The 24,271-nt window shown below is 62.7% G+C and overlaps 2 protein-coding genes across 2 annotated transcripts; one reads left to right on the forward strand and one right to left on the reverse strand.

Moving 5' to 3' along the window:
* Nucleotides 1–549: 549 nt before the first annotated feature.
* LGALS12 (galectin 12) lies at nucleotides 550–10,065 on the reverse strand (the record flags this gene model as incomplete). The annotated part of the gene is made up of 9 exons (XM_080640826.1): nucleotides 550–696; nucleotides 1,039–1,189; nucleotides 3,354–3,442; nucleotides 3,981–4,007; nucleotides 4,664–4,702; nucleotides 7,047–7,166; nucleotides 7,338–7,551; nucleotides 7,671–7,759; nucleotides 9,997–10,065. The coding sequence occupies 9 exons, from the start codon at nucleotides 10,063–10,065 to the stop codon at nucleotides 550–552; spliced, it is 945 nt and encodes a 314-aa protein (XP_080496952.1).
* A 4,003-nt stretch (nucleotides 10,066–14,068) lies between these two features.
* PLAAT5 (phospholipase A and acyltransferase 5) lies at nucleotides 14,069–22,321 on the forward strand (the record flags this gene model as incomplete). The annotated part of the gene is made up of 6 exons (XM_080640753.1): nucleotides 14,069–14,154; nucleotides 14,912–14,975; nucleotides 16,652–16,760; nucleotides 17,821–17,929; nucleotides 20,253–20,515; nucleotides 22,220–22,321. Exons 2-6 carry the CDS (start codon nucleotides 14,920–14,922, stop codon nucleotides 22,319–22,321), a joined length of 639 nt encoding a protein of 212 aa, XP_080496879.1. The 5' UTR covers nucleotides 14,069–14,154; nucleotides 14,912–14,919.
* Between the last annotated feature and the right edge of the window lie 1,950 nt (nucleotides 22,322–24,271).

Here is a 24,271-nt window from a genome sequence, read left to right on the forward strand (position 1 = left end):
AGCCTCTCCCTGCCCTGAGCCAGGACTCCGAGTGCCTTCGTTCGGCTACGGCCAGGGGTCCTCAAACTTTTTAAATGGGGCCAGTTCCCTGTCCCTCAGACCGTGGGAGGGCCGGACTATAGTTTAAAAAAAAACTATGAACAAATTCCTATGGGCACTGCGGGCCCGGGACGCGTCGGCTGCTAAGCAGGACAGGCAGCGGCCCCCGGCGGGCCGGATCCATGTCCTCGGCGGGCCGCATGTGGCCCGCAGGCCGTAGTTTGAGGACGCCTGGAACCTGCCTCCTCTCCGGACCCTGAAGGAAGACGGAGGCAAACCCCCGGCTCCTGGCGGGGAGGCCCAGAGCTGGAGGCGCCCTCACACCCCCCTGCCTGCCCTCTGCAGCCGGGGTGGGGGGGGCAGCCCCTGCGGCCCCTGGAAGCGAGCTGGGCCTGGCATGGTGGCCACAGACAGGCACTTTGAGGGGCGGGCAGAGCGCGGGCGGGCGGACGTGGCGGGCCCTCCTCGTCCCCGGCCCTCCTCGTCCCGGGCCCTCCTCGTCCCGGGCCCTCAGTGGTGCACACAGTACAGCTGGATGGTGCCGCTGACCCGCAGCTCCCGCAGCCGCTCCAGGACCTGCCGGCCCAGGCTGGTGGCGCCCAGGCCCTGCCCATTGAGCGCCAGCTTCAGCCCGCCCTCCTGGCACAGCAGCAGCACCTGGCAAAGGGGGGCGTGAGGCCGCGGCTTCCCACCGGACCCTCCACTGCCTCCCCGCTGCCCACCCAGCGAGCCCTCCTCCCGTCCACGGCCCCTGGGCACCCGATGCTGCCCCCGCACCGAACGGCCCCGCTTGTCACCAGTCCTCCCACCAGGATCCTCTCAGCTCGGGCCTCAGCTCCAGCAGCTGTACCAGGGGCTGTGCCCTCGATGCTGGTGCCAGGCCCCGCCCAGCCCAGGGGGTCCCTGGCCACAGTGCCGGGGTGGAGAGCCCTGGCGTGGAGGTTCCCGGGAGGCACCCCCTCCTCAGGGCCCGGGTGGGAGTGCTTGGCTCTGACCCACCTCGAAGAACCGCTGGGGGTGGAAGAGGAAGGGGGCCGAGATCAGCTGCTTCCGCCCCCAGGGCCAGACCCAGGCCAGCGTCCTGTCCGCGAAGGAGGCCCTGAGCGCCACGGGGACCCGCGCCGCCTCGTCCAGCAGGCTCAGCGTGACGCTGCGGGCAGGAGCGGAGAAGGGGCTCAGCGTCCGAGCCCCGGCCCTGGTGCCCCAACTCCCCCCACTCCCCCCCATTCCCCCCCTCCGCTGCTGCGGCTGCCGGCCCGGAGGGGGGGAGGCGGCTGGAAAATTGGGTCCCGCCCCCAGAAAGCAGCTCTGGACCCCTGACAGTGCGGAGTGAAACGCCTGCGGGAACCTCACACGGAGACTGAACCCCCACGTGGCCACTCACTGGCTGCAGGACCCCGGGGGAGCCAACGACCTCGCCCGAGCCTCAGTTTCCCCTCCTGGGAATGGGGATAATGGCGGTACCAGCGATGGCCAGCGCTTCCTGAGGGCGTGTGCCAGGTATTAAGTGTTTTGCAAACGGCGAAGGGGCTAGAGTGGGGCTGCCTGGGCTCAGCTCTGCCTCGCCCCCACGGCCCTGGGCGAATCAGTGGCTCTGTGCCTCAGTTTCCCCATCTGTAATGTGGGGCCTCCTCCCCAGAAAAGCCTTGTCTTCCCAGTGGCCTGAGAACCCTTGGGGGCCTCGGTGTCCCCCCTCAGCCCTTCCCAGCACAGCCCGGTGGGTACTGACTCCCTCGGGAGGCCTGGGGAGCTCTGGGGGAGTTCTCTGAGGCTGCTGCCGAACCCCCAGATCCTCAGTGCTGGGGGGATGGGTCAGAGGAGGAGGACACACTTCCAGTGCACATGAGGCCCGCGCCTCACATTCTCGCCCCGTTTGTCCCAGTCCAGCCACAGCTGCCTTCTGAGAACCAGCGACAGCGTTGCTTGCAGCCACTGTGCTGAGCCCGGATGTGGGAGGCCGGGCCCAGGCGCCTGTACCGGGGTTCCGGCTGGTCCATGCTACCCTTCCACGCTAAAGCCACTCCCTGTTCTGCAACTGCAAGCGTCTATGTAAGGACGGCTCCCAGCTTCTCCTTCAAAAGGATCCGATCTGTCATGCGCCGTCTGTGGGCACATTCTCTCCACTCCCCCCACTCCCCAGCCTGCTCTGCCAGCTCCCCAGCCTGCTCTGCCAGCTGTCCGGCCTCAGGGGGCCCTCGGACTCATGGGCCTGGCGACAGAGCAGCTAACTCACCTGCCGTGTCACTCATAACCACGGGCCTTGGAGCTAGACTAGGAGCCTGGTCTCATGCCTCCATGTTTTTGGGGGGACCGGGAACGTTCTTTACCCCTGGGAACCATTCGTTTTCCCTCTATGGTTGGGATTATTTCTCCTTTGGCTTTCCTGGTGGGGACACACAGGACTCCTGATGCAGAGAGGAGTGGGAGCCCGCCCAAGACCACACGGTCAGGAACCCAACCCAGGGGAGCCTGGCTCTGAGGTCCATGCCATCCCGGGCTGGGGCAGGAGGGCAAGGGTTGGGTGAGGTCCGTGACCTCAAACACAGGAACAGAGCCAACAGAAAGAGTGGGAGCACAGCGGCGGTCCCCCTCCTCCCCGCCCCTCCTCCTTGGGAAATGGGACAGGAACACCAGCTGTGCGCCTGCACAGTTAGGAGCATTCACACGGCCCTGAAGTCAGCCCTGGTATCACCCCTTTCACAGGCAAAGAAGCTGAGGCATAGAAAGGGAAGGAATGCCTTGAGGTTGCACAGGCAGTAACTGTCCTCGCCCCCCTCCCCTGCCCCCCCAGGCAAACCCAGGAGGCAGTGTGGCCCAGAAAAGCCAGGAAGTCCAATGCAGTTCCAGGAAAAGGAAAAGAGGGTGGGGTTTGGGGATGGAGCAGGAGCGCCCCCAGGGGGAGAAGCTAGGCAGCGTCTCCTTGGTACCACGTCCCTCCAAGTCCCCACCCCAGCGCCTGGCCGCCTCTCTGGGCGCCTGCTATTTCCTAACCGGAGCACTGTGTCGCCGCTGGAGGTCGCACCCTCTCGGGTCTCAGCACGCGCCTCTCCAGGGAGGCCCCAGGGAGGGCTCCCAGAACTGGGGCTGCTGGGGCCCGGATGGCAGCTGGGTCCCGGCCCCAATCCCAGCCCGCCTTGTGCAAGCTCTGAACCCTGACCAGCTGACTCCTCTCTCCGCTCCTCCGTCCACTCCTCTGTAAAAGGGGGGTAAATGGTGGCTTTGGAGACTAAGAGGCAGATGCGTGTAAAGCTGGTGCCTGGCCCGGTGCAGGGGTGCCCCCCTCCCCGCCCCCCCCCCGCCGTCTGCATACTCACTCCTTGGGCTCCGGCAAGACCAGCCCCCGCAGCAGGATGACCTGTCCCGGCCAGAGGCCCCGGGGAAGGGGGCGCGAGCAGGGCACCTCCTGAAGGAACATGGGAGGCGACTGAGGGGACTCACAGATGGCTCAGGGAGGGCTGCCGCCCCCAGGAGCAGCTTTGGGGGCCACCCTTAGGGGCGGGGGGCCCTGGAGCCGGTAAATCTCTGCCTCTAGCCTGCAGCTGGGGGGGACTCGGCTCTGCCCGTTTATCAGACACCCTGCAGGCCTGGCCTCTGCCTTCCCAGGCCGAGCTCCCTGCCGCTGTGCTGCGGGCACCACGGATGCCCCTCATCCTGCACCCCGAACTGTAACGGCCCGTTCCTTGGTCTGCCTCCCACCAGCCTGTGAGCAGCTGGAGGCCTGGGGACTGACTTGTCCCTCTACCCTAGAGCCTGGCCGGAGAGGATCCAGTAACTGTGAGCAGAATGAAGGTCAAGGTCAAGGGGAGCTGGAGCGCAGCCTGCCGCTGCCACCCATGGCCATACTTCTCTCTGAAGAGGGAGAACCCTGGTGTGGGGGGCACTTCCCGCCAGGTGGTGGCCTCCTACTCGAGGGCAGGTGAGGGCTGGGGGCGCTCACTCACCAGCCTGGGGCTCCCCAGCAGGAAGGGCTGTCAAGAAAGAAGAGGGACGCGGAGGTCAGGTGGGGTTCGCTCAGTGAAAGGGAGAGGCTGGGCATTATCGTTAAAAACGGGGGTCTGTGGGGTTGGTCTCTCTCAGAGACAGTGCAGGTGGGTGAGTGGGGCCCCGGTGGGCCCCTCGTGAATTCAGATGGACGCCAGCTCTGGACACGGGGAAGGACTGGCAGAGGGTCCGTCCCTCACTCACCATGTGGTCTTGGCAATACCTGTGCCTCACCCCCGCCCGCCCTGCAGGCCAGCCCTGCAGGCCAGCCCAGCCCAGCCCAGCCCAGCCCAGCCCAGCCCAGCCGCCTCATGGGCTGGCTGTGGGGATCTACAGGGATCTTCTCTATGAATGTGGGGCCTGCCCTTTCAGGGCACCCCCTCCCCCATTCCTTTTCCCAAGCTGGCCCAGGAGACAAGCTGGGTGCTGGGCAAGGCCAATCCAGGCTCTCCAGGGGCCAAGGCAGAGCTAGTTGTATCCATGGCAACCCTGCAGGGAGGGAAGAGGCTGCTGGGCCTGTGCCAGGGGACCAGCAGCCCAGCAGGCGAAGGGCAGGTCACGCCAGGGGGAGGGGGGGAGGGAGAACCAGGGGCTCAGCTCCGGTGTCTGGGACAAGGGCCCTCCTAACTCCCAAGAGACTCACGTGTCCAACTGGATACTCGCTGCCGCCCTCTGGAAACGGCTGTTGGGAAAGAGAAAAGGCAACCCGGGATCAGGACTGCTGCCCGCCCCGGGACCAGTGTTTGGCCCTGCCTGCCTGCCTGGCCCTGCCTGCCTGGCCCTGCCTGCCTGCCTGGCCCTGCCTGCCTGACCCTGCCTGCCTGACCCTGCCTGCCTGGCCCTGCCTGCCTGGCCCTGCCTGCCTGGCCCTGCCTGCCTGCCTGGCCCTGCCTGCCTGGCCCTGCCTGCCTGACCCTGCCTGCCTGGCCCTGCCTGCCTGGCCCTGCCTGCCTTCCTGGCCCTGCCTGCCTGCCTGGCCCTGCCTGCCTGGCCCTGCCTGCCTGACCCTGCCTGCCTGGCCCTGCCTGCCTGGCCCTGCCTGCCTGCCTGGCCCTGCCTGCCTGCCTGGCCCTGCCTGCCTGCCTGGCCCTGCCTGCCTGCCTGCCTGGCCCTGCCTGCCTGCCTGGCCCTGCCTGCCTGACCCTGCCTGCCTGGCCCTGCCTGGCCCTGCCTGCCTGCCTGCCTGCCTGGCCCTGCCTGCCTGCCTGACCCTGCCTGCCTGGCCCTGCCTGCCTGGCCCTGCCTGCCTGCCTGACCCTGCCTGCCTGGCCCTGCCTGCCTGGCCCTGCCTGCCTGCCTGACCCTGCCTGCCTGGCCCTGCCTGGCCCTGCCTGCCTGCCTGCCTGGCCCTGCCTGCCTGCCTGGCCCTGCCTGCCTGCCTGGCCCTGCCTGCCTGCCTGCCTGGCCCTGCCTGCCTGCCGGGCCCTGCCTGCCTGCCTGGCCCTGCCTGCCTGGCCCTGCCTGCCTGCCTGGCCCTGCCTGCCTGCGTGGCCCTGCCTGCCTGCCTGGCCCTGCCTGCCTGCCTGCCTGCCTGGCCCTGCCTGCCTGGCCCTGCCTGCCTGCCTGCCTGCCTGGCCCTGCCTGCCTGGCCCTGCCTGCCTGCCTGGCCCTGCTTGCCTGGCTCTGCCTGCCTGCCTGGCCCTGCCTGGCCCTGCCTGCCTGCCTGCCTGGCCCTGCCTGCCTGGCCCTGCCTGCCTGCCTGGCCCTGCTTGCCTGGCCCTGCCTGCCTGCCTGGCCCTGCCTGGCCCTGCCTGCCTGCCTGCCTGGCCCTGCCTGCCTGCCTGGCCCTGCCTGCCTGCCTGACCCTGCCTGGCCCTGCCTGCCTAACCCTGCCTGCCTGCCTGCCTGGCCCTGCCTGCCTGCCTGGCCCTGCCTGGCCCTGCCTGACCCTGCCTGACCCTGACTGGCCCTGCCTGACCCTGCCTGCCTGGCCCTGCCTGCCTGCCTGGCCCTGCCTGCCTGCCTGGCCCTGCTTGCCTGGCTCTGCCTGCCTGCCTGGCCCTGCCTACCTGCCTGCCTGGCCCTGCCTGCCTGACCCTGCCTGCCTGGCCCTGCCTGGCCCTGCCTGCCTGCCTGACCCTGCCTGCCTGGCCCTGCCTGCCTGGCCCTGCCTGCCTGCCTGACCCTGCCTGCCTGGCCCTGCCTGCCTGCCTGACCCTGCCTGCCTGGCCCTGCCTGCCTGGCCCTGCCTGCCTGCCTGGCCCTGCCTGCCTGGCCCTGCCTGCCTGACCCTGCCTGCCTGGCCCTGCCTGGCCCTGCCTGGCCCTGCCTGCCTGGCCCTGCCTGCCTGACCCTGCCTGCCTGCCTGACCCTGCCTGGCCCTGCCTGCCTAACCCTGCCTGCCTGCCTGCCTGGCCCTGCCTGCCTGCCTGGCCCTGCCTGACCCTGCCTGGCCCTGCCTGACCCTGCCTGCCTGGCCCTGCCTGCCTGCCTGGCCCTGCCTGCCTGGCCCTGCCTGACCCTGCCTGCCTAACCCTGCCTGCCTGGCCCTGCCTGCCTGACCTTGCCTGCCTGCCTGGCCCTGCCTGACCCTGCCTGCCTGGCCTGGATGCTGGGCCCGGACGCTGGCAGAGGTCGCTTGGGCCTTGAGCGCTGCCCACAGGCCTGGACAGTGGTGCTCGGAGCTGGCCTCGCGGGTTCCCAGGCTCCATCTCAGACTTGGAATCAGAATCTCTGGCCTCGGCCCCCAGAAACCTGCCTTTTAACACGCCCCTCAGGGGGAGTGACACAGCCAGCTGCTATGTCTGGGCCCCTCGGCGCCACGTCTCCAAGTGCCTCGCCTCCTGGCCACCGCTCCCCGTGTTGACCAGACCTCACGCCCAGTGTAGACTTCCATCCCCGGCTCCTGCGCCCCTCCTGTCATCACCGTCTCCTGCCCTCACCCCACTCATGTCCGGCACCTCCACGAACCCCCCCACCTTGGTCACAGCTGGTGCGACAGGACTTGTGGGGGGCCCGGGCCTGCCCACGTGTCAGAGGAGGTCAGAGGCCACTGCCACGCCGGCCCTGGCCCCACGGGAACTTACATTGATGTTCAGGAATCCAACGGCCTTCACCAGGATGTCCCCGAATATTCCCAGGGTGTCCACGCGGGACAGCGGGAGCCGGTAGCGGTAGTGGAGGAAGTGCCGGCCGTTCACGCTCACCTGCGGGGAGGGGCGTCCTCAGCGCAGCTCGATCAGGCCCCGGGGGCAGGGCAGCTGGGAGCCGGGCTTGGCAGCTCCTCTCGGTACCTGCCCCCCGCCCCATCTCCCGGACACAGTGCGTGGGGGCTCAGCAGAGGAAGGACGGGTGGAAGGACGGGCCCACGCCCTCACCTTCATGTCCTCATGTCCGAAGAGGAAGAGGATGCGGAAGCTGGCTCCCCTCCGCAGGGCCAGGCGGGGCCACCGGGCCTCGGCCTGCCAGCGGCCGGCCTGCAGGGTGTTGCAGATGGCGTGCGGCTGGGTGGTGTGGAAGCGGGGGTTGAAGTGGATGGCGATGTCGGGCGGGGGGTGCAGGCTGCAGCCGCACTGGAAGTCCACTTGGAACCTGTGGGCGGCGAGGCTCTGGAGGGCACTCCGCTCAGAGGCCCCCGAGGCCCCGAAGGCAGAGAGGAGCCCCCGCTCCGCCCTCTGGGGCTGAGCCCGCACCCGGGGAGCACCCCTCACCTGCGCGCACCCAGCGGGACCACGCCCTGCAGCATGACCATCTTGCCTGCGCGCAAGCCGCCGAAAATGGTTGTGACATAAGGAACCACCTGAACGAGGGGAGAAACCCACCCTGACGTGGTCGGAAAAGAGGCCGAGGGGCCCCATATCCCACGGGGGGGGGGGGGGGGACAAAAACGAGAGAACTTGACCTCCCCGTCTCTCCCCCAAGCAGCTGGGGGATTCGTTTTCTCTGGAATGTGGTCTTCTACCCACTCCTCTTCCCTGGACCTCCACCTGTGGAGCCCACACTGCCCTGGGGAAGCCAAATTCAGCTCCTCTGGGCCCCACCCCCCCACCCCCACCAGCCCAGCCCAACCCAGCCCCTCCCCCAGCGCCTAGGGCACAGCAGTGCCCCAGGGAGGCTCGCTGTCCACTGCTTGCACCCTGGCCTCCAGGAGTTGGCTAGCCAGGCTCCCTGAGGACTGTTCCCTGGCCAGAGGCTGGGACTGGGAGGCAGGAGGACGGACGGGGGCGGGGGGGGGGGGGGACCTGAGCGTGGGCCCTGATAGGGACGCCTGGACAGGAACCTGACACTGACCCCACAAAACACAACGCCCTCTACAGCTCCCCCCCTCCTCCAGGCTGCTTCCTCCGCTCTCCCTGCGCCTGGGACTTGACCTTCGAGGCTCCTGACATCTTCTCTGGCATCTTATCAAGCACCACACCCTTTAGTGTCTGTCTGAACTGGTCTCCCCTCCCCGTGCTCCAGAACGCTGCTGGTTTGGTGAGCGTGGCCCTTGCCGCTGGCTCAGGGGCGACGTGTGGCCGGCCGGCCGTGGGAAGCACAGGCCCTCAGAGCCGCAGCCCCGTCTCTCCCTCTGGAGGCTCAGTGCCCGGCCTGGCACAGCGTGGGCTCTGAACAGGTGTCTGCAGCAGGTGCACAGCGGGCGGGGTCACAAGGCCAGCCTTCACGCGTTACCCCACCCCCAGCACCTCCAGAGGCCCCAGCCACCTGGACCAGCCTTCCCACCTCACTGGGAGGGAGCTGCAGCCTGGAAAGCAAGGAGGGGCTGTGGTGGGGAGGGGCGGCCGCTTCCCCGATTACTGGGGCCTGGAGAGAGGCGGGGCATCGAAGGCCAGAGCACCACAGCTCTGCTGGGCTGAGCTCCTGTCCCTCCCACTCCCCAGGCCCCAGGCTTGGCCTGTAACAGCTGCTGGGCTCTTGTGAGAGGAGCGGCCACGTGGAGAGAAAGAGAGAAAGGGCTCGTGCTGCCCCTCAGGGGAGGGTGCCGTCGCCTGCGGCTCAGCCTTCTGCAAAGCTCAGCCTTCTGCACGGACATGGTGGGAGGAGGGAGCCAGGAACCCACCCCATCCCTGAGGGGGAAGTTCCCTCCTGACTCCCTGCCACGTGCTCAGTGTCCCCCCAACCATACTACCCACTCCCCCAGGGCCTCCTCCTCACCCACTCCCCCAGGCCCTCCTGGTCACCCACTCCCCCAGGCCCTCCTGGTCACCCACTCCGCCAGGCCCTCCTCCTCACCCACTCCCCCAGGCCCTCCTCCTCACCCACTCCCCCAGGCCCTCCTCCTCACCCACTCCCCCAGGCCCTCCTCCTCACCCACTCCCCCAGGCCCTCCTGGTCACCCACTCCCCCAGGCCCTCCTCCTCACCCACTCCCCCAGGCCCTCCTCCTCACCCACTCCCCCAGGCCCTCCTCCTCACCCACTCCCCCAGGCCCTCCTCCTCACCCACTCCCCCAGGCCCTCCTCCTCACCCACTCCCCCAGACCCTCCTCCTCACCCACTCCCCCAGGCCCTCCTCCTCACCCACTCCCCCAGGCCCTCCTCCTCACCCACTCCCCCAGGCCCTCCTCCTCACCCACTCCCCCAGGCCCTCCTGGTCACCCACTCCCCCAGGCCCTCCTCCTCACCCACTCCCCCAGGCCCTCCTCCTCACCCACTCCCCCAGGCCCTCCTCCTCACCCACTCCCCCAGGCCCTCCTCCTCACCCACTCCCCCAGGCCCTCCTCCTCACCCACTCCCCCAGGCCCTCCTGGTCACCCACTCCCCCAGGCCCTCCTGGTCACCCACTCCCCCAGGCCCTCCTGGTCACCCACTCCCCCAGATGCTCCTACTCACAGCTCTACTGCTTTTTAAATGCAAGCACCCTGTGAGCTCAACAGTCACTCACACCCAAGTAGGAACAGCTGGTCAGCACTTTGCCAAGCTCAGGAGGGCCTTTCCGGAGCTGGAGGGCAGATGCTGGGGAAGCCGGGCCCAGGGCTGCGTCTCTCCATCCCACCACCTGGAGGCTGGCCCCAGCCAGAAGGGTGGAGGCTGCTCACCGGGTGGAAGGCCGGCGGCTGCAGGATGAAGGTGTCAGGAAGCGGGTCCAGTTTTTCTGCCAGTGACATGGGTGGTGGGGCGCCTCCAACAGGAGCTGCTGGTCCTAATTCCAGGAGCACAGCCCGCTGGCTGACTCACCTTCCCGGCTGGGCTCCTAAGCCCTGGGGCAGTGTGTCCAGCTGTTGGTCCTAATGCTGCTTGGAGCTGGCCTGGGCGGGCATGGTCCACCCACTCCCAGTGCCACACCCGCGCCCTGGCCCCGCGGCTGGAATGGGCTGCCTGCAGACATCCGTGTCCGGGTGGGAAACTCACACTAACCACCCACCCACCCACCCACCTGGCCCCTCTGGGCCTGAAGCACAGGCTAGCTGTTGCAGAGCAGAGCGGGGTGGAGGGGGCAGAGGCTGGCTCCTGGGGGCCAGGGAAGGTTGTGGTGTCCAGGCCTGTCCCCTGAGCCCTCCCAGGTCGGAGGCAGGCTGGTGGCCCCGCCCCCAGCTCCACAGCTTCCTGGACACCTTGGACTGGCTTCCCATTCCCTCCTCCCCTCCCATACTCCCCACCAGACCTTCTCCTCTCTCCCTCATTCCCTTGCCCTTTTCTCCATTTTTCTCAGTTTTGTAAGTGTATCGTTCCCTGGGGCTCTGTTTCAGCATTGGCTGGGAATGCCAGGGCCCCGCTGATGCCCCAAGAAAGGGGGGTGGGGCGGGGGGAGAGAAAAGGGCAGGAAGAGAGGAGGAACCCCTTTAAGCTCAGAAAAGGCAGCGTGGCACAGTGAGAGGCACAGCGCACCCAAGGGGACCTGGGTTCTTGCTCAGCCACTGCGCTGTGTGCCCTGGGACAAGCCACGTCCCTCGCAGGGCCTCCCTCTAGTCGTCTGTATGCAGACAGGGCGACCACAGCCGTGTGTGTGTGTGTGTGTGTGTGTGTGTGTGTGTGTGTGTGTGTGTTTCCCAGGGAGGTCTGTGTCTGGGGGTGCCCTCGGATACCTGCATTTTTATCACGCTCCCCCATGACCCTTTAGACAGAGGCGGTCCCGTTATGGTTTGAATTCCAACAAGGCTTTCCCTGTTGAAAGCAGCACCATCGTTCACCTTTATCCTGAGTTGGGAAGTCCCGGGATCTGCCCAGTGTCAGACTTGGCAGCAGGGAATTCATGGCAGGACCCGGCTGGGCAGAGGCTCAAGTGCAGGGGGTGCTGGGGAAGGGCCAGGGCTGTGTTGAAGTAGGGCGAGTGCATGGGCCGTGGGGGAGGGGAAGGCAGCTCAGCTGCCACTCAAGGGCGGCATTGGCATCAGCATCAGCATCACCTAAAAGCTTGTTAGAAATGCACATGGTGAGGAGGGACCTCAGGGCCCAGGAGTCTCCAGGTAACGCCCGCCCCGTCCAGGTGACCCGGACGCACACTGAGGTCTGAGAAGCACTGACTTCGGCCCTAACTGGCAGGGCTGGGAGTGTGGAGCCAGGAAGTTTGTTCAGATCTTTCTGAGAGGGCGGAGCTGGGCTGCTTTGTGTGGGGAAATGTGATCTGAGGTGTGTTCAGGTAGAAAAATCTATATACAGACGGGGGGGGGGGGGGGGATGGGGGGGCAAAGGTGGAAAAACCAGCTGGGCAGCGACCCTGGGCATCCGAGCTGGGCCCTGTCCCCATCCTCCCAGCCTGAGGCAATGCACCACTTCCCTCCTCCCCACCCCGGCCTCGGTTCCTGTCTGTGAATCAACCAGGAGACGTGTTCGTTCGCTCGGGCTGTCACAGACTGGGCGGCTTAAACCACAGACATTGCAGGTCTCACGGTTCTGAAGGCGGGAAGTCCAAGGTCACGGTGTGGCAGGGTCCTTTCCCCGAGGCCTGTCTCCTGGGATTGCAGATGGTTGCCCCTCCTCTGTGTGCTTGTGCCCTAACCCCTTCCTATAAGGGGACCAGTCCCATTGGACTAGGGCCCACCCCCATGACCTCACCGCCCATTTAGAGTCCTTGTCTCCAAATGCAGTCACGTTCTAGGCACAGCGCGGGATTTGGAGGGGAACACCATTCAACAGTAGCTTAACTGTTCACTTTCCGAACCCCAAGGCTAGTGCCCCAGCCAGGCCTGGGGCTGGTGACAGCCTGCAGTGGGGGAGGGGGGACGGCAGCATCAGAGGAAGGAAGATGGCACATTCTGTTTCCCTTTGCAGGTGACTCGGGACTTGGGCAGCTTGGAGGGGCTCCTAGCACCCCCAGAGCCTGTTGAACAGAAGAGGTTCCAGGGTAAGAGAGAGCCTTTGTGTCTGTGAGTCTGTCTGGGCTGGGGGAGGGCAAAGCCTCCATCCTGAGCCTGAGTGAGGGGCTCATCGGGGAGGTCCAGGCTGGCAATGACCCTGACACCTGCAAGGGGGATCCCCCTCTTCCCCAAGCTGGCGCCCCCACTCCCACTCTCACTCCCACTCCCTTTCTTTCCCGTCTGAGCACTTATCAGAACTCGTCATAGTACGTTGACGTCTCGTTTAATGTTTGTCTCCCCTGCTCTCCAACAGAAGTCCCATGGGGGCAGACTGGGTCTCATTCGCCCATTGCTGAGCAGACGCCTGACACAGAGCCAGCGCTCAAGATGTAGTTCAAGAACCAGCGACGGTAGCAGGGATGGTGCAGGGCCCCTGTCTGGTCTCGGCCGCCTCCTCTGTCTCCCTCCAGCAGAGGTGGGATTGTGGCCCAAGCCACAAACTAGTCACGTACTGTTCTAACCGGGCACAGGTGACAAGTGATCAGTTACCAACCCACAGCCTGGGGGACGTAGTCCGCGGTCAGGGATCTCGTGGTGCCTGCTCCCCCCATTGTGTGACCCGGTGGCCTCTCTCACAGTCCCCGGTCTCGAATGGGCCTCTCCGGGGACCGATGCAGAGAGAAACCTACTTTGGTTTATGTCTCTGCTCTCTTCTTCCACCTGAGTCTTTTCTGAGTCCCTGGAAACTCTCACGGATCCTCGTTCTCGAGGGACCAGTTGCAGCATCCTGGCACAGAAGGTGGGTGATCAGGAGAAACGCTGGGCGAGAAGAATCCACGGAACCTGGCAGACTGGGCGCTGGCCGGAGAAGGGAGGCCCGGGAAAGGGCTCCATAAGAGTGACTCCTCTAGCCTGTTTGGCTCAGTGGATAGAGCATCAGCCTGGGGACTGGGGGGTCCCAGGTTCGATTCCGGTCAAGGGCATGTACCTTGGTTGTGGGCACATCCCCAGTGGGGGGTGTGCAGGAGGCAGCTGATCGATGTTTCTCTCTCATCGATGTTTCTAACTCTCTGTCCCTCTCCCTTCCTCTCTGTAAAATATCAATAAAATATATATTTAAATAAATAAATAATAAAAAATTTTAAAAAAGAGTGACTCCAACACTGGGCCAAACGATGCGAGGGCTCTGCTGGCCTTCATGAGAGACGGGATGCGGGAGGGGCATCTGTGCTGGGTGCCTCCCCCCGTTCTCTCCTGGGATGGCGCATTCATGGGCAGAACTTGTATTATCGTGTGTCATAACTGCATGTGCTCACGTAGTCTTTTGTCTGTGGTACATGGTGTGTGTAATTTAAATTAAAAACACAAAATAAAATATGTATGTGAAAACGCATATAAAACCCTGAATCCGTCAAGATTTTAACTCCTGAGCGGGCTGCCCCAGTCCCTCCTCACCTGGCCCCCATCCTTCTCTCCTCCGCCGCCCCGTGACCTCCAGCTTCTCCAGCCGCGCCCCGTGCCACCTCCCAGCCTGTGCGCACACTGGTGTTGCGTTTCCTCGCACCCCTCGAATAGCCTCCTACCCCCCTTTCCCCGCCTCTCCGCTCAGAGCCCATTTGCGCCCTCTCTTCGGGTGCGCGCTCAGCGCCCTTGGCTCCGCAGCGCGCGCGCACCCCTCGCTCTTCGCCCCGCGCCCCGCCCGTTTGTGGGCGCCCCGCGATCCCCCTCCGCAGTTCTGCCCCGCGGGGACCTGGGGCCACGCCCACCGGGAACGGGCCTGCCTCCTCGCCCCTGCGAGGCCTGAGGACCCCACACGCCACAGCTTCGGGATGGGCCTGAGCCCGGACCCCACACGCCACAGCTTCGGGATGGGCCTGAGCCCGGATGCGGGGAGAAAGGGCCGGCTCTGTCCCTCTAGGTTCCCCAGGTTCGGGCCCAAACCGACCTCAAGAACGTCAGGTATGGGGCCAGGTGACGAGCAAACTGCTCCTGACATTCCGCGGTGCGGGGGTCGGTGCGCTGGTGGGGGGGGGCGGTGGGAGGGGGGGCGCCCTCCCCATGGAGCCGCCACGCTGGGTGGTCCCCCCAGAAAAGTCACCTGGGTTGCCTTCGAGTCCTTCTTGTAGACGTTTGTTGTTTGTGCGAAATGCCTGTTAACCGGAACGAGCGGATACTTGGGAATGACGGCTTATTACTCACTTAAGTGGGGCAGGCGTCCTCTTTATTGATTTCAGAGCGGAAGGGAGAGGGAGAGAGAGACAGAAACATCAATGATGAGAGAGAATCAGTGATTGGCTGCCTCCTGCACTTGGACGGAGCCCACAATCCAGGCAGGCGCCCCTGACCTGAATCGAACCTGGGACCCTTCAGTCCGCAGGCCCACGCTCTATCCACTGAGCCACACCGGCCAGGGCAGCCCCAAGGTGTCTGCAACCTGGAACAGAGACACCTGCCTTCCTCCTCTCCCAGATCCTGTCCCCTGGAACTCCCAAGTCTCTCCTTCCCAGAGGAACAGAGCCCTCTCCAGCCTCTAGTCCCACAAACCCCCTGGTTCATCCAGGAATCGATCCCAGGCTCACCGGCCTGCCAGGTCCTAGACCAGAGCCTCGAGCCCCCCTTTCAAGGCAGTCATTTGAGCCCTTGTTTCACAGGTTCAGCCTCCAGGGAAGGCAAGCGTGGCTTAAATCGCTTTTTTTTTTTCTTTTTCTTGAAATAGAAGAATCCATGGGCTCTCAGGTGCTGGTCCAGCTCTCGCCCAAGCAGGGCCCGTTGGAGGAAGGGTAAGTTCTGCGCGTGGAAGGCCTGGGGCTGAGTGGGAGAGCCTTTTGGAGGCCGGGTTTTGCTGGGAGTTTTGTAAAAGCAAATCTTGGCGTGATTTGTGTGCACACCAGCCTACCACTAAGCAGTGGGCAGAAGGCAGGTGTGGGCTAGCCCCGGGAGGGGTTTCTGCAGCCATTCCCACCCTCGAGGCCTTCTCCAGAACCGGAGGGCCGCATTGCTTTGAAGGACCTTCCGACACTGCCAGTTGGTAACCAGGGCAGGATGCAGCCAGTGACCTCAATTCCCTTTCGTTGAAAACAGGGTTTGCTTCTTTTTTAAAATCCCAGGGGCTGAGAGTTTCCAGACCCGCATTAAAAATGGCAGCCCCCCCCCCTTCACCACACGTTAGAGAAGAGTTAAAGCTGGGGAAAGGTCAAGAAAATGCCTTTTGAGCCGAAACCGGTTTGGCTCAGTGGATAGAGCGTCGGCCTGCGGACTGAAGGGTCCCGGGTTCGATTCCGGTCAAGGGCATGTACCTTGGTTGCGGGCACATCCCCAATAGGAGGTGTGCAGGAGGCAGCTGATCGATGTTTCTCTCTCATCGATGTTTCTAGCTCTCTATCCCTCTCCCTTCATCTCTGTAAAAAATATCAATAAAATATTTTTTTTTTTTAAAAAAAAGAAAATGCCTTTTGGGGTTGGTACTGTGCCAGATAGGTACACACGCTCTCTCAGCGAAGCCTCCTGACAGCTCTGTGAAACAAACATCACCGTCTCTGTGTCAGAGAAAACCACACGCATTTCAGACGGATTGACTTACTCGCTCAAGGTTGGGCAACAGCTATCAGAGCCAGGTCTCGAACCCGGGTCTTTTGGGCTCCAGTGTATTTCCCTCTATTATCTCGCTCCCAGGGCCAGTCCCCTCCTACAACATTCTGTCTCAGGGGACAAGATACACCAATTTCTGTCACATCACTTGCGGCCACAGTGTGGGGGCTCAACAAGGTTTCTCAGGAACATGAGCTAATGGTCGGAAGAACCAGCTCAGGACTTCCTGGGGCCTGCCTCTGGCAGCAGGACCCCGGTGACCAGGAGGGAGCAGAGGCCTCTTGCATTTCGTTATAAGCCATTATGTACAGTTACCATTTTTTTTAAAAAAAAATGTTTTTTATTGATTTCAGAGAGGAAGGGAGAAGGAGAGAGAGATAGAAACATCAATGATGAGAGAGAATCATTGATCGGCTGCCTCCTGCATGCCCCACACTGGGGATCGAGCCCGCAACCCCGGGCATGTGCCCTTGACCGGAATCGAACCCAGGACCCTTCCGTCTGCAGGCCGATGCTCTATCCACTGAGCCAAACCGGCTAGGGCCTGTTGCCATTTTTTAACAAAACTATATGCAAGTATCACTTCAATAAACGTTCAAAAAATATTATCAGCAAATACAAACCTTCTGAAAGCTACTCACTGTTACCATTAGCGTTTTAAAACAATTGTCTGGAGAGCCGTAAGCGGCAGTCCTTTGTGTGACCGTGGCTGGTGTCCCGGAAGCAAGCTTGGGGGGGGGGGGGGAATGTGTCCTAGGATCTCAAAAGCGAAAAGTGTCTTAAAGTCACACATCGGAAGGAATGCAGGGTGTCCAATCGTTGTGAAGTCGTGTTATCCGTTGACTACATGATCACAAAACTCATCCAGGGAGAAGCCCGGAGTGAACTCGGAGACCACGCCCAGCCAGAAGAGAACAGAGTCCAGCTTGTCCCTGAGGTCTGAGAGCTCCAACCAGCTAACGAAGCCAGCGGCCGAGGTGGGTGTCACCGGGTTCTCAGCCCCGGGACTTCTCTACGAGTGGCAGTTCGTTCAATTTAGACCGTGTGGCAGGTTGAACTGCATCCTGACTTGGGATGTTGGCTATGGCTTTTTAGTTTTGTAGAAACCGCTTTGGTGAGCTGTTTATTGAGCTTTATTGAGGTACTCGTGGCCCGGTGCACGAAATTCGTGCACATTAAAAGGGAATTAATTAGAAGAAATATTTTAATGTTGCTATTTGCCCTTTCTCTATAATAGAAGTGTCAGAGATGAAAGAAAATTAGTAAAATGTATATGAAAATCTCCCTCCTGTCAGAGTCTGGGGCGCACCTCAGGACCCAGAGTCAAGTCCCCGCCCACCACCCACACGCACTTTGAAAATGCAGGAGACCCAGATCTGGCTGGACTCACCCCCATCAAGCCCCTCTGGGCGGGGGCCACGCCTCCCCTCCCCCACAGCGTCAGGTCAGCACCGAACTGAACTGGGACGCACGCAGGCAGGGTCATGTCCTTAGCCGGGGATGCAGGCAGGCAGCTTCACCTCAGCGCTGGGCGGGAATGCACGCAGGCAGCGTGATGTTAGCGCTGGGGGCGGAAGTCCCAGAAAGGCGATCACCAGGCCAAGGCTGCAGGGGGTGGGGACAGAGGGATCTGGGCTCAGACAGAGCTCCCCCAGATGTCCTCACACCCCATACGGACGGTGGTCCCCTCTCCCCAGCCAGACGTGGTAGGAGCGCCCCTTCCTCTTGCAATGTCCCTCCACCTGTCCCTCCACCGCGACAGCTTAGCCTGGTGCGCGGCTTCACGCAGAGACACTTGCAGGAGCCGTCACCCCGCCCGCAGCCTGTGCCTAGATGGTAGCCTCACCGCCTTTAATAAGGAGAGACAGCGGGCGGGCGGGTCTCGGTCCCGCGTGTGAGGAGCGCGCTCCCCGGCCTGGGTTCTGCACCGCGAGGAGGCGCGTGTCTGCAGGCTGAGCTGTGGCCGATGCCCGGACAGGGTCTCTGGGGTCCCGTGGGCACGCGCCTCGGATTTATTGGTATCTTTTCCCATCGCAGGGCAAACCGAGACCGAGACCTGGGGACCTGATCGAGATTTTTCGAATCGGCTATGAGCACTGGGCCATCTGCGTGGAGGACGACCGCGTGGTCCACCTGGCGCCCCCGAGTAAGAGCGGATGCGCTGCCAAGCTAGCGGCATTGAAGCGCGCCACGTGAAGTGGCCCCGCTCATTCCCGCGGCCCCGGGGCGGCCCACTGAGCAGTAAACGCCCCAACGCAAGACTAGACCGAGCCCCGGCCGGTGTGGCTCAGTGGATAGAGTGTCGGCTTGCAGACGGAAGGGTCCCGCGGTCGATTCCGGTCAAGGGCGCGTACCTTGTTGCAGGCTCGAACCCTGGCCCTGGTCAGGGCACATGCAGGAGGCAACCAATCCATGTGTCTCTCACATCGATGTTTCTCTGTCTCTCCCCCTCCCTGCCACTCTCTCTAAAAATCAGTGGAACAGTATCCTTGGGTGAAGATGAACACACACACACACACACACACACACACACACACACACACACTAGACCAGGGGTGGGCAAACTTTTTGACTTGAAGGCCACAATGGGTTCTTAAACTGGACCGGAGGGCCGGAACAAAAGCATGGATGGAGTGTTTGTGTGAACTAATATAAATTCAAAGTAAAGGAGTGGAGGGGAGAGCAGAGAACCCTCCGCTCTTTTGGCTCCACGGGCCGGATAGAACAGCCAAACGGGCCAGATCCAGCCCGCGGGCCGTAGTTTGCCCACGGTTGCACTAGACCTAACTGTCCTGTGACAGAGCTTGGTCTCTGTCTACCAGACACGCCGTGTGTCCAGCCCTAAAGCAGAAGCGAGGGACAGGGTCCCAGGTCCCCTTTCGTTTCCATGGCACTTAGGAACGTGAGCCCCCGGCCCGTCCGTGTTGACGGCAGTTCACATTCTTCCTCGTGTTCCCGAGGGCCCCCGGGAGGGGTGCTTACGTGCCCTGGTCTCCACTTGCTTCCCCTTGTCCCCCAGTGCTGCTCCCACTTCCTCGCCTCTGGCCCCCCACCCTCACCTGGTCTCCCAGCTCTTCCCCACCCGCTCCAGGTGCCCACCCTCAGCGCTCCCTCCTCGAGGCAGCATGAACCGAGGCTGAGGGTAACCCGGCGGCTGGGGAACTCAGTGCGGTCTGACGATGAGAGGCTGGGGGAGTAGGGGGTTACAGCATAGACTGGGAAGCCATTGGAAAGTGGCATCCGGAGCCCTTGGCCACGGTGACCGCCCCAGGAGGCGGGGCCCGGGGCGCTGGGAGGGAGGGGCCCGTGGCCGGCCCTTCAATGCCTTGGGGATGTGTGCCCTGTGCCCACACGGCCCATTCGAGGTTAAATTACAGAGGGTCACTGGCACCCAGGGCCCGGGGCCTTGTTCACGGTTCTCACCCCGCCTGCGTCCTGTCGCCTCCCAGCCCGGCCCGGTCCGGCCCCTGGCTGAGACCTTCCCGCAGATCAGCCCCTCTCCCAGCCCTCCCTCCAGCCCCAGCCCCCACACCCCACTTCCCGGGAACCTACACGGAGGGCAGAGCGAAGGTGACATCGCTTCACGCTGCACCCCGCCCCATCTCTCCTTCCCAGGAGCCTCCCTCTGTACGCCCAAAGGGGCTGTCACAGCCACGTCCCCGCCTCCCGTCAGATCTGTCTCTAAACATGACTTCCGTCATCCCTGTCCCCGGAGGCTGAATTGCCTCCTGCCAGCTTTTGTGAAATAGGCGGGTTTTCTTCAAATACGTAAGGGAAGAGGTAGGGACGTTACTCGCCCCCCAACAGCTTCGCCGGGGGCTGGACACACGTTTGCAGAAAAACAGCCCTGGGGTTAACCCGCCAGCCCCAGGGGCAGCTTCCTGGCCCTCTCCGAGCCTCTGTCCCCGCTCAGGGCTGAACCTGGTAACTTACCGGCTTCCAAACTCCCTTTTTTCAAGGCTGTGGAGCCCTTGGTGAAAACCCCCATATGTGAGTGGAGAGAGGCAGAGTGGCTCTGGGGGAAGCGGGTGGGGGGTCCCATCCAGAGCCCCATCTGCGTGGCCTCGCCTGCGCCCTGGCAGTGGCTACGGAAGGACGCGTGTCATGGACCCACACGTCAGCCCCTTACCCAGGAGCCGACGCCTACACGGCAGGGCGCTTGGCACACGTGTGAAGGCACCTGAAGTCTGGCAGGGAGGACAGAGTGCCGTCCGGGCCACGCCATCAGCTCTGTTAGAGTTTTATGGGCGAGGCCGTGGGTGGAGAGCGGGGTGCGGTGCAGGCCCGGGGTCCTGGGCAAGCTGGGCAAGCTCATCGACTCCAGCTCCCCATCCTCTGCATGCCTCCGACAGACGGGGAAACTGAGGCCCCCGAGGACAGCAGCTTGCCCGCCTGCCATGTGAGAGCGTGCCGGGCTCTGCCCCGCGGTCCCTGGCGGCTCTCCAGCCTCTGTTTGCCTCTGGCCTCAGGTGAGGAATTCGTGGCCGGCAGCATCACCTCCATCTTCAGCAACCGGGCCGTTGTCAAGTGCAGCCGGCTGGAGGACGTGCTGCACGGCTGCTCCTGGAAGGTCAACAACAAGCTGGATGGGACATACCTGCCCCTGCCCGTGGACAAGATCCTCCAGCGCACGAGGAACATGATCAACAAGATCGTGCAGTACAGCCTGATCGACGGGAACTGCGAGCACTTCGTCAACGACCTCCGATACGGCGTGCCCAGGAGCCAGCAGGTAGGCATGCCCAGGAGCCAGCAGGTAGGCGTGCCCGGGAGCCAGCAGGTGGGCGTGCCCGGGAGCAGCAGGTAGGCGTGCCCAGGAGCCAGCAGGTGCGTGTGCCCAGGAGCCAGCAGGTGGGCGTGCCCAGGAGCCAGCAGGTGCGTGTGCCCAGGAGCCAGCAGGTAGGTGTGCCCAGGAGCCAGCAGGTGGGCATGCCCAGGAGCCAGCAGGTAGGTGTGCTCAGGAGCCAGCAGGTGGGCGTGCCCAGGAGCCAGCAGGTGGGCGTGCTCAGGAGCCAGCAGGTAGGCGTGCCCAGGAGCCAGCAGGTGCGTGTGCCCAGGAGCAGCAGGTGCGTGTGCCCAGGAGCCAGTGGCTGTGGTGGACGACGCTTCTGCTGAGCTGTCTTGGGCTCCTCCTCTCATGGGGGTCCGAATGGCGATCCGTGGTTTCATGTTATCTGTCGCACTGGGGGGGCCTTCCGTTTCCGAGGACTTTACGTCCTTCTCATCCCTATGAACCCGTCGAGGAGTAGAAAAGGCTCTGGGCGACGTAGTAGGACCACTGGTGGAGCCGGCTGGGCCAGCACTGCCTGGTCTCCTTGGTGAAGCCAGTTTACCTCCCAGACGGTCCCTTCCTTTACAGAACGGGGATTAACCAAGGCAGGCACTTAGCTGCTAACCTTGCAAATGGAACGACTAGCCTTTTTTACTTGCCTGCCTGCATTTAAAAACATAGAAATTTTATATTCAGCGATATGGATCCCCAGCCTCTCTGAACAACCCATCGGCCAGGCCATTGGGCCCGTGTTCGCCCTTGCTGATGGTCTGTGGGGCCCCCTTTCGATGGGTGGTGGGGGGTAGGCTTGTCACCTACCAGTGTCATCACACACCGGCCTGGCCCCACTGCATTTGGGTGTGTGCCGCCCCACCCCCACCCCTTGTAATATGGGGTGGCTGGGGGGGACACATTCAATGTGGCACTAGAGCTTTGAAAGCTAGGTCCCTGTGCCAGTGTGAGCTGCTCTTGTTAGCCTTTGGCCCCTATTAGAACCCCATGAGAAGAGCAGAGGAAGTACTTACTATGGCCTTTGCAGTAGGTTTTTAAAAATCCAGGATTAGATGAAGCACATCATTTTTCTAGTTCTCTTCCACGTTTCCTACGTTTTCCTCACACCCCGGGCAGATCCCAGCATTGGTCTCCGTATGGTGCTACCCCCTCTCCAGGCGACGGGGGCGGGCCTCCCACGTGCGCCCTCCTGCTTCTCACTTTCCACATCTTCCTCCTCTGCATCCCCCCTGTGAGGCCTGTGGCAGCACCAGGGCCGTGGTGGGCGCCGGGATGAGGGGTCCCCCAGCCCTTGAGCGTTTGTACACAAGGCCTCAGGGCTGTGCTGCTCTGAGGTCCTTTGCCTCTGAGCCCCCACACTGGAGGCAAAACCCCCGACTGAATGGCTCTGAGGCAGGAAGGGGCCAGGAGCCTGGTGCCCCCCGCGCCAGGGAAGGGGAGTGCTGAGCCTCGGATGTGCGCCCCGGCAGGCTGCCCTGGCTTCTCTAGGTCTTGGCAGCTCTAGGGTCTTTAACACTGGAGCACGGGTTGCTTCCTGCTCTCGGCAAAGGCTCCAGGCAGGCCGGTTCCTGAAGGGGCTGGTGAGGTGGCGTTGGGGCTGGGGGCGAGCCCGGGACCCTGCCTGAGCGCCCTGTGAACTGGTCTGCTTTGCAGGTGGAACAGGCCCTGATGCAAGGGGCGAAGGCAGCGGGAGCGATGCTCTCAGCCGTGGTGGAGAGCATACGGCCCAAGGCAGTCACCGCCGGAAGCGACTGAGGACACCGCGCAGAGGAAGAGCTCCCCTGGCCTCTGCTCCCCTGGCCTCCCTGCCCAGCGGCCCCACCTAAGAAACTTGTGAGCTTCCGGGAGAACCTGGGATGTGTCCAGTTACCCCTTTAGACGTGTGTCCCGTATGTGTGATTAGACCCACGGACGCGCGGGGTGGGAAGAATCCAGTATTTATTACGCAGCTGTGAGGCACGGTAACGCCACCCGCTCTCTGTGGAAGGGTGTCTTGCTTGTTCCTTAGGCCGAACCTAGTCTGTGATGCTTGAATACCATCGGGGACATCCCGGAAAGCTTCTGGAATGTTCTCAGTAATAAGAACTCCTTACAGACTTTCTTTTTGTGAAACTGACATGTCTCTAGCTTGTCCGGGTCGCTGCAGCCCTGCCCTTGGTGACGCACAGCGCCGTTCAGGGGAGGAGGGATCCGAAAACCTTGGCCTCCCTGCTCAGGGCCAGCTGTGCCTTAACCTAGAAACACCTTTCCCAGGAAATATTTTCCATGTAAAGTCTCACGTCAGCTTTATTCTTTACTAGAGGCCCGGTGCACAAATTCGTGCACAGGTGAGGTCCGGCTGGCCCTCCCTGATCAGGGCCTATCGGGCAGGGCCGGCAGGGGGGAGGGGAGACGTAGGAGGTTGGCCAACTGGCCTGCCCCCAATCAGGGTTGGGAGGGCTGATCGGGGGCGGGGTGGCCAGGGGGAGCGGCCACAGGCAGTTGGCCCACCGGCCCCACCCCCTGATCAAACTCCCAGTTGAACTCCCAGTCGAGGGGACAATTTGCATATTAGCCTTTTATTATATAGGATTACTTAAAAGCCCTAATTTAAAGTATAACCAATAAGACCCTTTATCTTGCTTTTCTACCTTATCAGTACCAGAAAATTTGAAACTTCTAATTTCATTGACTTCAGATGAATCCTATATAATAAAGAGGTAATATGCAAATTGACCATCACTCCAACACACAAGATGGCCACCCCCATGTGGACACAAGATGGCCACCACAAGATGGCTGGCGGGGGAGGGCAGTTGTGGGCGATCAGGCCAGTAGGGGAAGGCAGTTGGGAGGGACCAGGCCGGCAGGGGAGGACAGTTAGGGGCGACCAGGCCTGCAGGGGAGGGCAGTTGGGGGCGACCAGGCCGGCAGGGGAGGACAGTTAGGGGTGACCAGGCCAGCAGGGGAGGGCAGTTAGGGGTGACCAGGTCAGCAGGGGTGGGCAGTTAGGCGTCAATTAGGCTGGCAGGGGTGATCAGGCTGGCAGGCAGAAGCAGTTAGGGGCAATCAGGCAGGCAGGCAGGCAAGCAGTTGGGAGCCAGCAGTCCTGGATTGTGAGAGGGATCCCAGATTGGAGAGGGTGCAGGCTGGGCTGAGGGACACACACACACACACACACACACTCACACCGTGCATGAATTTCGTGCACCGGGCTTCTAGTATTTAGAATAACTTAACCAATGGACCTTGTACTGTGTGAATGAGGGAAAGCAAGGCATGATTTTTGTGTTTGGAAGAATGTTGACATGATGGAAGATTTATTTTAGGATTGGCAGTCATCGTGGGGAGCTGAAACCACCCAAGGAAGCGAGGGAACGTCTAGGAAATGAGAAGGCCATGGGAGAGGGTAGGAGGGAGCCCATAAATCTGTTAGGATCTCCCATGAGCCTTCCTCCCATTTGGAGAAAGTAGACCTGCAGTGAAACTCTTTTTCTTTCTTTTTTTTTAATCCTCACCTGAGGATATTTTTCCATTGATTTTTAGAGAGAATGCAAGAGAGAGGAAAAGACAGAGAGAAATATGGATGTGAGAGAAACACATCGATTGGTTGCCTCCTGCACATGCCCCAACCAGGGCCTGGGCCAGGGAGGAACCTGCAACCGAGGCAGGTGCCCTTGACTGGTATCGAACCCGGGACCCTTCGGTCCACAGGCCGATGCTCTA

Source organism: Plecotus auritus (assembly GCF_963455305.1).
Source record: "Plecotus auritus genome assembly, chromosome: 9".
NCBI classification, from domain to species: domain Eukaryota; kingdom Metazoa; phylum Chordata; class Mammalia; order Chiroptera; family Vespertilionidae; genus Plecotus; species Plecotus auritus.